Here is a 13,826-nt window from a genome sequence, read left to right on the forward strand (position 1 = left end):
TAATAATTCTTTAGTATATTACTTGTGTGATGTAAGAATGTTAACACTGTTAAAATCTATTTTTAGTATAATATGTGTGTGGGTAGAAGTGAATCATTTACTGCTTGCAAACCAATGATGGTAAGATGATGTCATGGGGTAGGACTGGATAAGTCTGACTTCTTCCTACTCCATTCAAGCATGTACTAGGTATAAGCAAATGGATATTGGATTAGCATTTGTTGGATATGTGTAAAATTATGTGTGTTGACATATCAACTGTCTTTACATGCTTGAAAGAATAAATCAAATCAAAAAAATCAAAAATCAGCAATTTAATGCCAATTATCTACAAGTGACTGGAAGGTCAGTGCTTTTAAAGATCTGACAGCGGCCCCCACAGGCTTCATTGCTCATTTAGGTGTGTTTGCATGTTTGGGACTACTGGACTGTTTGTGTGTTGATTTGTTCCAAACAGCCAAAATACCAACTGTACCAGTTGTACTTTAGTTGTACACTAGCTGGAAACAGATGCACCTCATCCTCTGACTGAGCTCATCAGGAACTTGTGTTTTTCTAGTGTCACGCCCATTAGATCAGGAGGTTAAATTAAAGCATGCAGCTAAATTTTTTATCTACTTTCCTTGTACATGTACTTGTATCTGCTTGTGTGATGTAATGTTCCACTTATGGATTCAAACTCCCCCAGATCCAAATGGTGGAGCCTGCCACGCTGTAAACATTGACATTTTTTAAGCGAGGCATCGTTGAGAGTTAAAAAGTGACTATATTCTTAAGAATCAAATAGAGTAGTCAGTGTTTCTGTTCTGCCTGTTGGCATACTAACCAAACTTTCGTGGTAAATTTATTCCAATATATAGCAATATACAGTATATCGAGTTATACAGTATGTTTTTAATAGTTTCCAGCTTTTACTGCTACTTTCATCAGTGTAAAATATGTCAGTGTCCTGTGTTCACATTAACGTCATGCCAACTAACAAAACAGTGCACTTCTAGAAGCTTTATTGTTATTAACTTAACAATACTGTGACCTAACTAATCAACTGTAGCCATTTCCTTTTCTCCTTCCCATTGCAAGGAAAGCAGTAAAGTGACAGCTGATCAGTGATTTTTGATTCAGATCTACTGAAACAATGGGCAAAACAACACTGTAACATATGGAAAGGAGAAGAACCAAAGTCTGGACCTGGAAACACAATATTACATCACCACTTAACAATCAGATTATGAGGACGCACTGGAGGGACATCATTTTTGCAGTTCTTAGTGAACCATGTGCTTTTAGTAGAGGCAGATGACATTTCTTTTGCAATCCATGTATTTCCCACTTTTATATGTATTTGATTTTGATTTGAAATGCTGCTTTTTGCTCTTACACACAATCTAAGGATGCTTGTCTTATAAGTGTTAGAAACAAAGGCAGATAAATGTGGAGTTTTAGCTGCTGGAATTTAAATACTTCTTTATTTATCATTTTTAACCTGTTCTGGTTATTAACACTGATGTTGGCATAGCATTTGCTGCAGCATCAAAAGGAAGCAGACATCTGAACTATGTCTGTTTTCTGAGTCAGCTTTACAGAAGGTTTAAAGAGTTAGATACGCCAACAGGCTGTAGGACATACAGTATATGTTACTTTACTGAAATACTCCAGAAAATTGTTTCATTTCAGATGAAGTGTTTCAAATTGGGCTTGGACAAAAATGCCCCGCCAATGAACAAATAAATTTTGAAAAAACAGAAGAACAGATAATAAAATGTCAAAAATTTGTGGATCTATTTTCTTTACAAATTCCAATGTCTAAGATTTCACCTTCATAAACAAGGGATGTTTAGACTTTGGTTTATTTCATTCTAACTTGAAGGACTTTAGATTAAAAAGTCACTTGTTATCATGACTGCTTGAATGACACATTCCTCAATGTTTCTGACATGAAATAGGTTAATAAAGCCCGGTGAGTGTGACACAGTCGTGCAGTGGTCAGCACTGTCACCTCACATCAAGAAGGTTCTGGGTTTGAACCTGTCAGCTGACCGGGCCCTTTCTGTGTGAAGTTTGCATGCTCTCCCTATGCCAGTGTGTGTTGGCACTGGATGAGTGGTCATCTGTCTCTGTGTTAGCCTTATGACAGACCGGTGACCTGTCCAGGTTGTTTCCCACCTCTCACCAAGTGTCAGCTCCAGGTGAAGTGAAAGTAAATCAGTTGTATTCACTCACATTGACAGAGCTAACTGAATTCAATCAACAAAATGCTACAACATACGCAAACATTTAGTAAAATGAACATGTCATTTCAAGTGTGCTAAGTGAATTCAACATAACTATTTGATGTAATATTTAATTAAGACAGATGAGATATGTGAACAACATTCAGAAATAATTGTAGCCTTTTTTATTTATTCATCCCATCTTAGTGGTGACATAACTAAATTAAGTAAATGTAACATTTAATTTCTTAGAGTGGACCTGTCCTTGAGTTAAGATTCATTTATCAAACCTTGGGAAAGAGCCTAAATGCATGGTGTCCAAGCTAAAGTATGTTTGGAGTAACAACATCCTTCCTGTTCCAGTAATTAGTGTCAATTCCCAGCAGCTGGGGAAGCATTCCTCCAGGCCCCAAGGCAGTGTCTCATTCATCATGTGTCATCAGTGAGACATCTGTGGCGCCTGTTTGCCTTATAGGCAGTAAATAGGATGTGAACATTATGCACGTTCAGAATGCCCCGGTGTTATGGGAGCAGCGGTCACGATGCAGACATGCTCGGCACCACCCATTTCTTGTGGGTCATAATTCTTTAAAAGAAGGCATCGTTTGGTTGCAGTGAGGTCTGTGATAAAATGGATTTATTTCAATAGAAAGACAGTCGTGTACTGCAGAATACATAAAAATGTAATAGTCAGTGTATTATAATGAATATTAATATTGAAAAGCAAACTAGCAACTGGCTGTTAGTCCATATTCCTCATATTTTTCCTCATATGACTTTATATTAAAAAAAACAAAAAACAATATGAAAGTGATTCTTTCAGTAGATCTATGACATGAGCACATCTCACCCTTCGCTGGGATATGGCGAGCCCTTCAGTGCTGTCCTCAAGGAAACAGACCTCCCCCTCAGTGTAACTTCTTCGTTTCAGGCCTCTCCTCCACAGTGGAACTGGTCTCAAGCCCTCGCTCCTCATTTCTGAAACAAGATCCCAAACAAGCAGTAGTTAGGGTGTGTGAGGTGGGGCGGGGGTGGGGGCATTTGCTGGGGTAAGCAACAGTGACATTAGTATTCAAATGGTTCAATCTATGTTTTTAAATTAAAAAAACAATCCTTTTATTGTTATTTGCTCCACATGGCCACCAGAAGTCCTAAAGGAGCTAATTTTGCATGTGCACACATATCTAAGTAAATTGTTGTGTTTACTTTGTAGTTTTTATTTTCCTAAAAGGGAGACAGGTGAAAATACACTACGTTTTACCAGGAAATTTTTTTTTGTTCATTTTTATTCACATTTATATCTTAAAAGTTTAAAATGTTAACCTGATGTCTTACCTTATATCTTGATTATAGTGGGCTATGGCTTATTGTGTTACCAGTGTTACCTTTAGGGATCACTTCTATGATGACACCTCTTTGGCAACCATTATGAACTTAGTGTTTTTTATACCACCTCTGGAAGTCGGCAAGAATTGATGAATACATGTCAAAAACCTGGTGTTGGTCATGGCTGAGGAGAAGAAGGCATTCTGAGGTCCAGTGATTTTATTATCAGTGTTTCAACCACACTTGGTTGTTCTCAAGACAAATGTTCAAGCGTCAGATACAGCCTCATACATCCCTCATTTCTTTCAAAACATATTTGCTGTTGTAAGTTAGTAGCATATAAACATAATCTTTAAGGGACAGAGGGTTGGACTTGTTTCTGGCCCCCTGAGGAGTACTGGCCAATTTTAGCTCTCTTTTGTTTTCGCCAAGTGACTCTTTAGCTGTTAAAGGCTGTAATATATCATGAGCTATTTGGATTGTGTGCACAGTAATTTCATCAAAGCTTATTTACTGACAACAGCCACTAGCTTCTGCTGGAAACACGAATGATGTGACCCCTTGTTTCCCATCCCAAAAGGTTTTGTCTTAGTCTATGAATATCACTATAAAGCCAGTTTCAGTTAAGCAAGGGTTAGGCTTCTACACACTGTAAATAGTCACCCTAATTTACAACTCATGCAAAGCAAAGAAAAAAGGTTTGATTGGTGAGATGCAGTGATGGTTCATGTGTTAGAAGCCTTTCCTTGTATGTTGAGTAGGGAGTGATGACAGCTGACTGAAATCAGCACAGACCTGTTTCTTGCTGCTGTTCAACCCACTCCTCCCTCATCCATGAAAACAGAACTCCCATCACGGGTTCAGTTTCTACTGTTACTATGGCCAATGTGGAAATTCCCAAATTAGACATCTCATGTTTATGTGTTTAGATACAGGAAAGTCAGTCAGTGCCAACATGGAATGATGCTCTGCATTGCTAACAAGCAATACTAACACTACCTTATCCTTCAGTTCCACAAACTGGTGGTATATGTCTTTAAAGCTTAACTCCTATTTACTACACCTAATCAGGGCCCCTCCATCCCTCCTCACTTCTCAGCCTCTTTTCTAGATCCAGTTTCTTGTCCATCAGAGAAAGAACTAAGGCATTCCAGAGTCCACAGGACATTGTGCTCACATCATAAGGAGGATGCCTGGAATTCTGCCTGTGTCCCACTTCAGACAATTTCATTTTCCTCACAGGACCATTTACTGTAGCTGTTGGTCACCACTGCCTCCTCAGGCAACATGAAATGCTCTGAAAACATAGTAGTAATGACAAACATCACCTGGAGCTTGTCTCTAATGACAGGGTAAACACCAAGGGAGAAAATGTGGGGTTGGCTCAGGGTTAGGTTGTGAAACCTAAGTACTGCTCAAGTTTTTTATTAACATAACTATTAGATCCATTTCGATGTGTCACTGAAATGAAAACATTAATATGTGGTTGTGCATGTGTGTGTTTGCTGGCATATCCCACTGGAGGAGGTTATTAAGTGCAGATCCTACTAGTAATTAAATGCTAAAGGTTAATTAGGGGTGGTTTCAGTAACCAGCACTGCACCCAGCTGCATATCCTAGAGTAAACAACTTGTATGTCTCAGCAAAATAGCCTGCAATGAACACCCAATGAATATTTTATTGTCTATGCCTAGAAACACCTAGAATCTAAGAGCTTTTAATGTACTAGATTAAGCTACATCTGTACTTGTACTCACTTGTCCAAACAGGCTGCATTCCTACCACTGATTGTTGGTTGGTTGGTTCCTACTCTCCCAGACTCACTAACTTCCATCTTTTCTAGCAGTTATAATAAAACTGTATGCTGACTGCTGGACAACATTGTTATAAAGAAGTCTGACATGGCAAAAGCACTAGCAGATAATTTAACCAGACCGTCTGAACCTCTTTATATGGAGGTCCAGTGTAATGGTATTCTCTCTTTTGTCCCTATCTGTATTAGAAGAGAAAACAAAGGTAAAGGGTAAAATTATTTCCAAAGATGTATGTTGTGAGCATCCATTCTAGTTTACAGACCACTTTCTAAATCAATGTTGACCTATAGTGCTTAGGTTCCCAGTACGTTTCAGGCAAAGCAGGTCATAAGAAGCGATAGCGAACAACTTCTAAAGATAAAATTGCATTTTCCTGTTTTGAATGGCCACACACACAGGATAAAAAGCACTGCCATAAAGGCCTCCCCTGGCTCCGTGCCACTGCCTGTGTGACCTTACCCAAGAATTCCATGTCTTTTGTGTGTTGTTGTCTTTTTGATATGATGAAATGTACAAATGGGTGTAATAGTGCACGCTCTCAAACAGTCTTCCCTTGACACAGATATGCATTAGTATTACCTCTTCTGATTGCTAAGAGTGGATGCTGGGTGACTTCAGGGATGGTAGACAGGTCAGAGAGGGTTCCACTCAGTGACAAAAACTCATTTCTTGAATGTCTCTTCTGAATGTCCTGGAAGGCCAGGGAGGCAGCTCCACAAGTGCAGTGCTGCTGGAAAAAGTCCTGTTCAGAAAGATGGCATGACAGCAGTTTTGTACCACACCTCCAAAAGTAATATTAGCAACAATGCATTGTTATTGCATTTTAGCGATATGCATTTGTATATCTAATGTTGTTTGTAGCAGATGTAACTGCAGTAACACAAGCAAATTATACAGAGGAATGTTTTCCCAGTAATACTGATATAGTATTAATGTTCCAGCCACTATCGCATCACATTCAGTGTTACATGTTTGACACACATAACCATGAGTTGTATGTAAAATGAGAAAAATGTCATCTTACGCTTTGATAAACGTCCCACTTTCCTAGTTGTGTTGATGGCATAGATTTTAACAACTTCTCACTAAAATGCTACATGGACTGTAGTGTTATGTCCAGCATAAAAGAACTGTGTAGCCGGAACCAAAACTGAGAACAAATTAGAAAAACCCAGAAAAATGACTTCATTTTCTAATCCATTTTCTAATCTTTCCACTAATTGGACAACAAAGCACTAATGTTGCAGTCAGTTGGAATGACTCCAACCAGAGTAATTCAATACAAAGTACAAAATTGAAATGCTAACATCAGCCTGCTAATGATGCTGACATATACACGTTAGCCAGCTACTGTACTTAGCATCTAGCAAGAAGAAAGCCACATCTGTGTCAGATTTTAGTGCTTTGCATGCTTTTAATGATCTCCATCTTCAACATGCTAAACTGATATTAACCCTGATTTTGTCTCATTCTTTGTCACACTCTTTACGTGGCCTCTTGGGTCTAACAGGTCCACTCCCATCCTGGGTTGGACCTGCACAGGGAGCCTCCATTGTCTGTCTTTGAAATCAGCCACAGTGGTTTGAAAAACACATCTTATAACCTTGGATCAGTCGGGCCGTGGAAGAAGTGTGGTCAAGGCAAGAAATAAACATGGGGGTGGGGTTAGTGCACCAGGGAAAAAACACTTCTAGACAATTTGTTACTTGATTTATCCAAATCTGAGTTACATGTAAAAAGTGTCACAAATGTTTGAGTAACTTGAAAAAATAGAGATAGAAAGTGGAGTACAATGCCTAACCCCTCTCACTTCCACACAGCCGGTCAGTTAAGATGTTATGGGAGTGTGAATGTTGGCTCATCAGTGATGGAAAGTTACAGAAATGGTTAGACACAGACCTCCCTTATCCAGCGCTGCTCCTTTTTTGTTCACATGGGGGCAGCAGAAACAAGCTGTGAATATACAGTATCATCACCTTACCAGTTTACCACTATGCTCAACAATTCTGTGTCTGTCTGCTCTTTTGTGCTGAGCAGGGAGTGAACAGGGAGTTTTAGAGCTTTTTCAATGAAAACAGCTACCTACTGTGGCCAAACACATCAATATACAGTACTGTGCAAAAGTCTCAGGCTGCCATTAGTTTTGCAGTTTTAGCAAGGTTGTAGTACTGCTTTTTTCTTTTTTTTTATTATTTAAAAACAATTTTTCAGATAGCTGAAGTCATTTTAATGCTTCTAAAGACCAACTTATCTGTTTGTTAAACCCTCATACAGGTGTTTACCACATGTTTCAGGATTCAAAGGGGAGGAGTTGTGACTCATAACTCATCAGCAAAGAATAAGGCTGTTAGAAGCACTAAGAAGAAGAAGAGAAAACACCATGAAATGGCCTTTCCATTGTGTCCTTTCCTTAGATAACTGAATAGACTCAGGTCCAGAGCTCTGGGAGACTGTAAGGAAAATCAAGTTTAAGAATAGTGGAGCACAGTCTATGCTTTTTGTTGGTCCTCTGCCTGTGCTTGTGGTTGATGTGAGCACTGGACCACGGCGCTCTCTGAATGGTCTATTCAGAGAGCGTTCCAGCCAAGGCTGCTCTCCTTTTTTGATGTGTCATCTTTGTCTCAAGTCAGGGATTTGCCAATGAGAAGATTACAGCAGGGGATCAGATAAAAAGACTTAGGAGAGCAGCCGGGGTGGTCCATCAGACAGGAATCAGATATTTCTTCTCGATGTAGAAATGTTGATTAAAAACATGAAGATTTCTAAACTTAAAAGTGTGGTTACTTAAATTAAATATATAACACTGAGCCTTTCCTTTCTTCATTCCCCCTGTGACTCTTTGCTTGGTTTCTTTGAAAGACTACATGTATAAATAGACAATACAAATAAAATAAACACCCACCTCTTTCAAACTCCATACCCCCAGTTTGTGACACACTGCTTACTGTTACTGTCTGGGATAAGCAGAAATAATGAGCTATTCTCAAGATGGCAGTTCTACTGGTTCCCTAAATCAGAGCTACAGCCTGAGAAAAATGTGTGAAAGAATAGTCACACCTCTTTGGTCTTTGCCATCCTGCTGTCTTTCTGCAGGCTGCAGATCTGCCTCTGCAGCCGGAGGTTGGTCTCCTGCAGCTGGCCGATCTTCTCAATGAGCTGGCAGATGTGTTCCAGATAACCCCGGCCTGAACCCAGAGGGTTGGAGCTTGCTTGCTGTGCCTGGACAAACAGAAGGTGTGCTAGTTAGTCAAGTGGTATTACAGATATTACTACTTTTAAATTTGATAGTATTCTACATTATTGTATTGTTCTCATCAGGATGGCATCTCTGTAGGGCAGAAGACCTACTGTGCCACATTAATTCAGTAGCATACTGATCTACTGTTGGTGGCCTTTGCAAACCATTTTGAATGGGGCATAGACTCCAGCCAGGGTGACACTGAACATGGTTTGTCAGAATGATTCCTGACCCTACATGCTGTCAACACATAAATAAACCTGTCAATATACTATTGATCTCAGTGGTGCAGAAGCTTGTCCTCATCACATTATAATGGCATTTTGTCTGTTGTGCTGCTCTTTATCAGAGGCAAAGTTATTCCAATTTGAAATACTGAAATTTTACAAGAGAAAACATGTTATGGACTAACTCTTTGGTTTGGTAAAAGCATTTTGGTTAAATTCCCCACTGTCTATTAAGTGCAGCATATAGCTGCTTCCCTAAGGTTTTCTATTAGTTTTTCCATTATAGGAAGCTACTGAAATGTGACGCGCCAAGTAAAGCTCGATTTATGGTTCTGCATTAAATCTACAATGTACCTACAGCATAACCTTATACTCTATGCCATAGCCTACAATGTAGCTACAATGTAGCCTGACGTCCACTTCTCCAGAAATGTAACTGCACATTGCTGCAATGCAGACAACAACAACTGTGATTGGTTGCATCGCATTTCCTCATTCCTGTCTCTCAGTGGCCAGTCAAGCACAGACTTGGAGCCATCCTGCTTGGACCTTGGAGCCCTCTTTGGAGGTGCGTTCTGGGAGCTAAATTTCAGCACCCCTCAGGAGGTAGTGCTAAAATCAGGTACCAGGAACGCAAGGAGGTGTGTGCAAGCAGAGCAAACATCTGTGATTGGTTAAATGTCCGCGTCTGCACAGCGCAACCATTAGCATTACCACCACTGTGTGTAAACACACAGATGTTTGCATGTGAGAGGAGAGCAACCCCTCCCTCCTCTACACAGAGACCTACAGAGAGAAAAAAACTGTGGAAAAAAAAGCAGGATGGAGGCTATGCTTGGTGATGGTTAAGGGAAGTACAGGGTATACTGCTCGTTAGGTTTCAATAGTGGAAACATAGCAAATGAGAAGTATCTGGGACTGTTTCCCATGCAGTGAATGAGACATTCTGAAACAAAGCGAGAAAGATGGTTTAGTGTAGAGATAGTCTGAGATACCTGGACTAAAGCAACACATAACTTAGCCCTGTATTTTTTAAATACCAGGAATGACTAATTTATCCCTCAGTTATTTATGTCTACAAAAATGTTTACTGTTACACAAACTGGTATAAATACATAGATAATTCTACACATAGTGAATAAAGTTATGTTCAAGAGTAAATTATGTCCACTAAATAGATTTTACTCTAAAACTTTTTGACTCACCTTCTTTGAGTGCATTTAAAAGCAGAGGTGTGTACATCAAACACTTTACCTATTGTAAAATTTCTTATTAATTTTAAGTTGCATTATACTGTTAATTATATACTATAGACATTTTTGTGTATTTGTTGCACTGTATTATTGCAATAAGGGGCAGAGTTATTGTTCGACCTGCCTTAGATAAATATGTACAGGTTGATAAAGATAAATCATAAGTTAGAGAAACATAGAAACTGCGTCCTGTATTTTAATGGTTGTATTATTTATATTGTTGTGTTTTCACTTTTATGGCTTCTGAAAGTTCTTTCATAAGAGAACTACATAAGCTGCGCTTGCACAAGCATTCCACTTGTGTCTCGGTAAATTCATATCAAGCACATGATGGTGTGCATCTTTGCAGCATAATCACCACATGCCAGAATTAGCTTGTACTGTATGCTGTTGTGACTAATTGTCAGATGTCTTGTTTTCCACATTCCCATTGGAGAAATAAATGTGTTGTAACGCATCCAACAGCTGTAGAAATTTGTATCATACAGTATACCACTAAGAGGGGAATAATTACAGCTTTGTGTTGCAAAAATAGTCACCTAGTTTTTAGTATTTTAGAGCTGTACCTGAATCCAGAGGAGAACAAAAGGACTGAAAATCTGTTGTGTTTACATATCTGCTTGCCCAGGAAGAGCAGATGTTCACATTTTTCAGCAAAATGAAAGAGGAAATTTTGAGCAAATATTGATCATCTTCACCAATGTTCCTAAAAGCGTCCCAACAAAAGCAGGACCTACAATGTAGCTACAATGTAGCCTGACGTCCACTTCTCCAGAAATGTAACTGCACATTGCTGCAATGCAGACAACAACAACTGTGATTGGTTGCATCGCATTTCCTCATTCCTGTCTCTCAGTGGCCAGTCAAGCACAGACTTGGAGCCATCCTGCTTGGACCTTGGAGCCCTCTTTGGAGGTGCGTTCTGGGAGCTAAATTTCAGCACCCCTCAGGAGGTAGTGCTAAAATCAGGTACCAGGAACGCAAGGAGGTGTGTGCAAGCAGAGCAAACATCTGTGATTGGTTAAATGTCCGCGTCTGCACAGCGCAACCATTAGCATTACCACCACTGTGTGTAAACACACAGATGTTTGCATGTGAGAGGAGAGCAACCCCTCCCTCCTCTACACAGAGACCTACAGAGAGAAAAAAACTGTGGAAAAAAAAGCAGGATGGAGGCTATGCTTGGTGATGGTTAAGGGAAGTACAGGGTATACTGCTCGTTAGGTTTCAATAGTGGAAACATAGCAAATGAGAAGTATCTGGGACTGTTTCCCATGCAGTGAATGAGACATTCTGAAACAAAGCGAGAAAGATGGTTTAGTGTAGAGATAGTCTGAGATACCTGGACTAAAGCAACACATAACTTAGCCCTGTATTTTTTAAATACCAGGAATGACTAATTTATCCCTCAGTTATTTATGTCTACAAAAATGTTTACTGTTACACAAACTGGTATAAATACATAGATAATTCTACACATAGTGAATAAAGTTATGTTCAAGAGTAAATTATGTCCACTAAATAGATTTTACTCTAAAACTTTTTGACTCACCTTCTTTGAGTGCATTTAAAAGCAGAGGTGTGTACATCAAACACTTTACCTATTGTAAAATTTCTTATTAATTTTAAGTTGCATTATACTGTTAATTATATACTATAGACATTTTTGTGTATTTGTTGCACTGTATTATTGCAATAAGGGGCAGAGTTATTGTTCGACCTGCCTTAGATAAATATGTACAGGTTGATAAAGATAAATCATAAGTTAGAAAAACATAGAAACTGCGTCCTGTATTTTAATGGTTGTATTATTTATATTGTTGTGTTTTCACTTTTATGGCTTCTGAAAGTATTTTCATAAGAGAACTACATAAGCTGCGCTTGCACAAGCATTCCACTTGTGTCTCGGTAAATTCATATCAAGCACATGATGGTGTGCATCTTTGCAGCATAATCACCACATGCCAGAATTAGCTTGTACTGTATGCTGTTGTGACTAATTGTCAGATGTCTTGTTTTCCACATTCCCATTGGAGAAATAAATGTGTTGTAACGCATCCAACAGCTGTAGAAATTTGTATCATACAGTATACCACTAAGAGGGGAATAATTACAGCTTTGTGTTGCAAAAATAGTCACCTAGTTTTTAGTATTTTAGAGCTGTACCTGAATCCAGAGGAGAACAAAAGGACTGAAAATCTGTTGTGTTTACATATCTGCTTGCCCAGGAAGAGCAGATGTTCACATTTTTCAGCAAAATGAAAGAGGAAATTTTGAGCAAATATTGATCATCTTCACCAATGTTCCTAAAAGCGTCCCAACAAAAGCAGGATGTGACCTCAGGTTGTGATCTTTCTCCCTCTCTTTCCTGTACAGCTGATCCTGAAATTGCAGTCAGGCACCTGGGAGGTGGGATGGAAACACTGGCCAAACAATAGGCCAGCTGCCATAACAGGTTAGAGGACTAACATCACTCATTTCCTCTAATGGATAAATCCTCTGTAGACTGCTCTGGCTCTTGACAGTGAGCCAGTTCCCATGTGGCACTGTATAGAGGACGATGATATTTGCTTTGAGTGTTTGTTGTTTTTTTGTCATAGAGCGTCATCATACTTTCAGCAGAGCTAATACTGTGCCTTGAAAGGGGTCACTTGCAGTGACAAATCCAGTGGCATTTATCAACCAACTAAAATATCTACAGCAGCATGTAGACTGTTTAAGTTAAGTGCTAATGATGCTTGACCTTTTAAGTCTTTTCTGCTGAGTTTTTAATCCTTTGGTTTACAGACAAGTCTTTGGGACATTGACCAGCTGTCTTAACTAAATTTGTTGAATATTGTTGTTTTCAGAAAAAGTTAAGCTACCAAGAAATGTAAACACTTTGCATGTCAGTGCTACTATAGATACTTTGTTCATGAGTTCATGGATTTTGTTCCAGAGTGAGCTGCTCACAGGCACAGAGAGGAACAGGGCAAAGAGGAGGTTTTATTTTTTATTCATTAGCCATACCTGCAAAAGATTGGAGTAATGGAGACGGTACACCTGTTAAACAAGCAGAACACAAACTTGCAGAAATGTAATGCCTTCACTGCTTTACCTGTGGTCAATTTGACAAGGCCTTATAATACTGTACGGTCTAGACTTTACTATGTAAAGTACCCTGAGACGATTTTTGTTGTGACTTGGTGCTATACAAAAAAATGAAAATGAACTGAATTGAAGTGTTAGGTGAGTCATGTTATTTCCTAATATTTCTTCATATTTTGGCAAATCTACACCATGAAAACTTATGCTGCACTAGTTGCTATTAGCACCTTTTTGTACTGTAATCATGAAAGTACAGACAAAATCAACTGGTTTCCTTTTGATAATGACAAAAATGTCTAAACACAATTTTGAGGTGAAACGTTTATTTATAAGGTATAAGGCACAATGTACATCAGAAAGATTGTTATCAGTAGAAGGAGTACACTAAGGCCAGTATTATGTGTATACAAAGTGCATCAATCAGGTTCAAAGGGTTAGTGTAATATTTAGCAGGTGGATTTCCTCATCTGTTGACCTACTAGACCTCTACTAGTTTGCTGGTGGCTCATTAAGATAAGAATGTATTCCTTCCAGGAGGTGAGTCTCACTTCCCCAGGGGGAGTTAATGATGAGGCGGTGGCCTGTCATCAGAGGGTGTTCTGGCAGACACATTAACATTATCAGGGCTGGGATTAATCTTATCCGCAGCCCCACAGAGACCAGTACACAGC

General features: G+C 39.1%; 1 protein-coding gene across 2 annotated transcripts in view; it reads right to left on the minus strand.

The window, feature by feature from the left end:
* The window catches only part of LOC109964316 (uncharacterized), a 39,624-nt gene that overhangs the window by 8,088 nt on the left and 17,710 nt on the right, over nt 1–13,826 (minus strand). The window contains exons 3-5 of one of the 2 annotated variants that reach the window (XM_020607524.1): nt 8,408–8,569; nt 5,930–6,077; nt 3,061–3,188 (exon numbers count right to left, since the gene is read on the minus strand). In XM_020607524.1, coding sequence (XP_020463180.1) covers nt 3,061–3,188; nt 5,930–6,077; nt 8,408–8,569 — 438 coding nt within the window. Of the gene's footprint in view, nt 1–3,060; nt 3,189–5,929; nt 6,093–8,407; nt 8,570–13,826 lie in introns of both variants that reach the window. The other variant, XM_020607523.1, reaches the window with a different exon arrangement.

Source organism: Monopterus albus, unplaced genomic scaffold (assembly GCF_001952655.1).
Source record: "Monopterus albus unplaced genomic scaffold, M_albus_1.0 scaffold87.1, whole genome shotgun sequence".
NCBI lineage: Eukaryota > Metazoa > Chordata > Actinopteri > Synbranchiformes > Synbranchidae > Monopterus > Monopterus albus.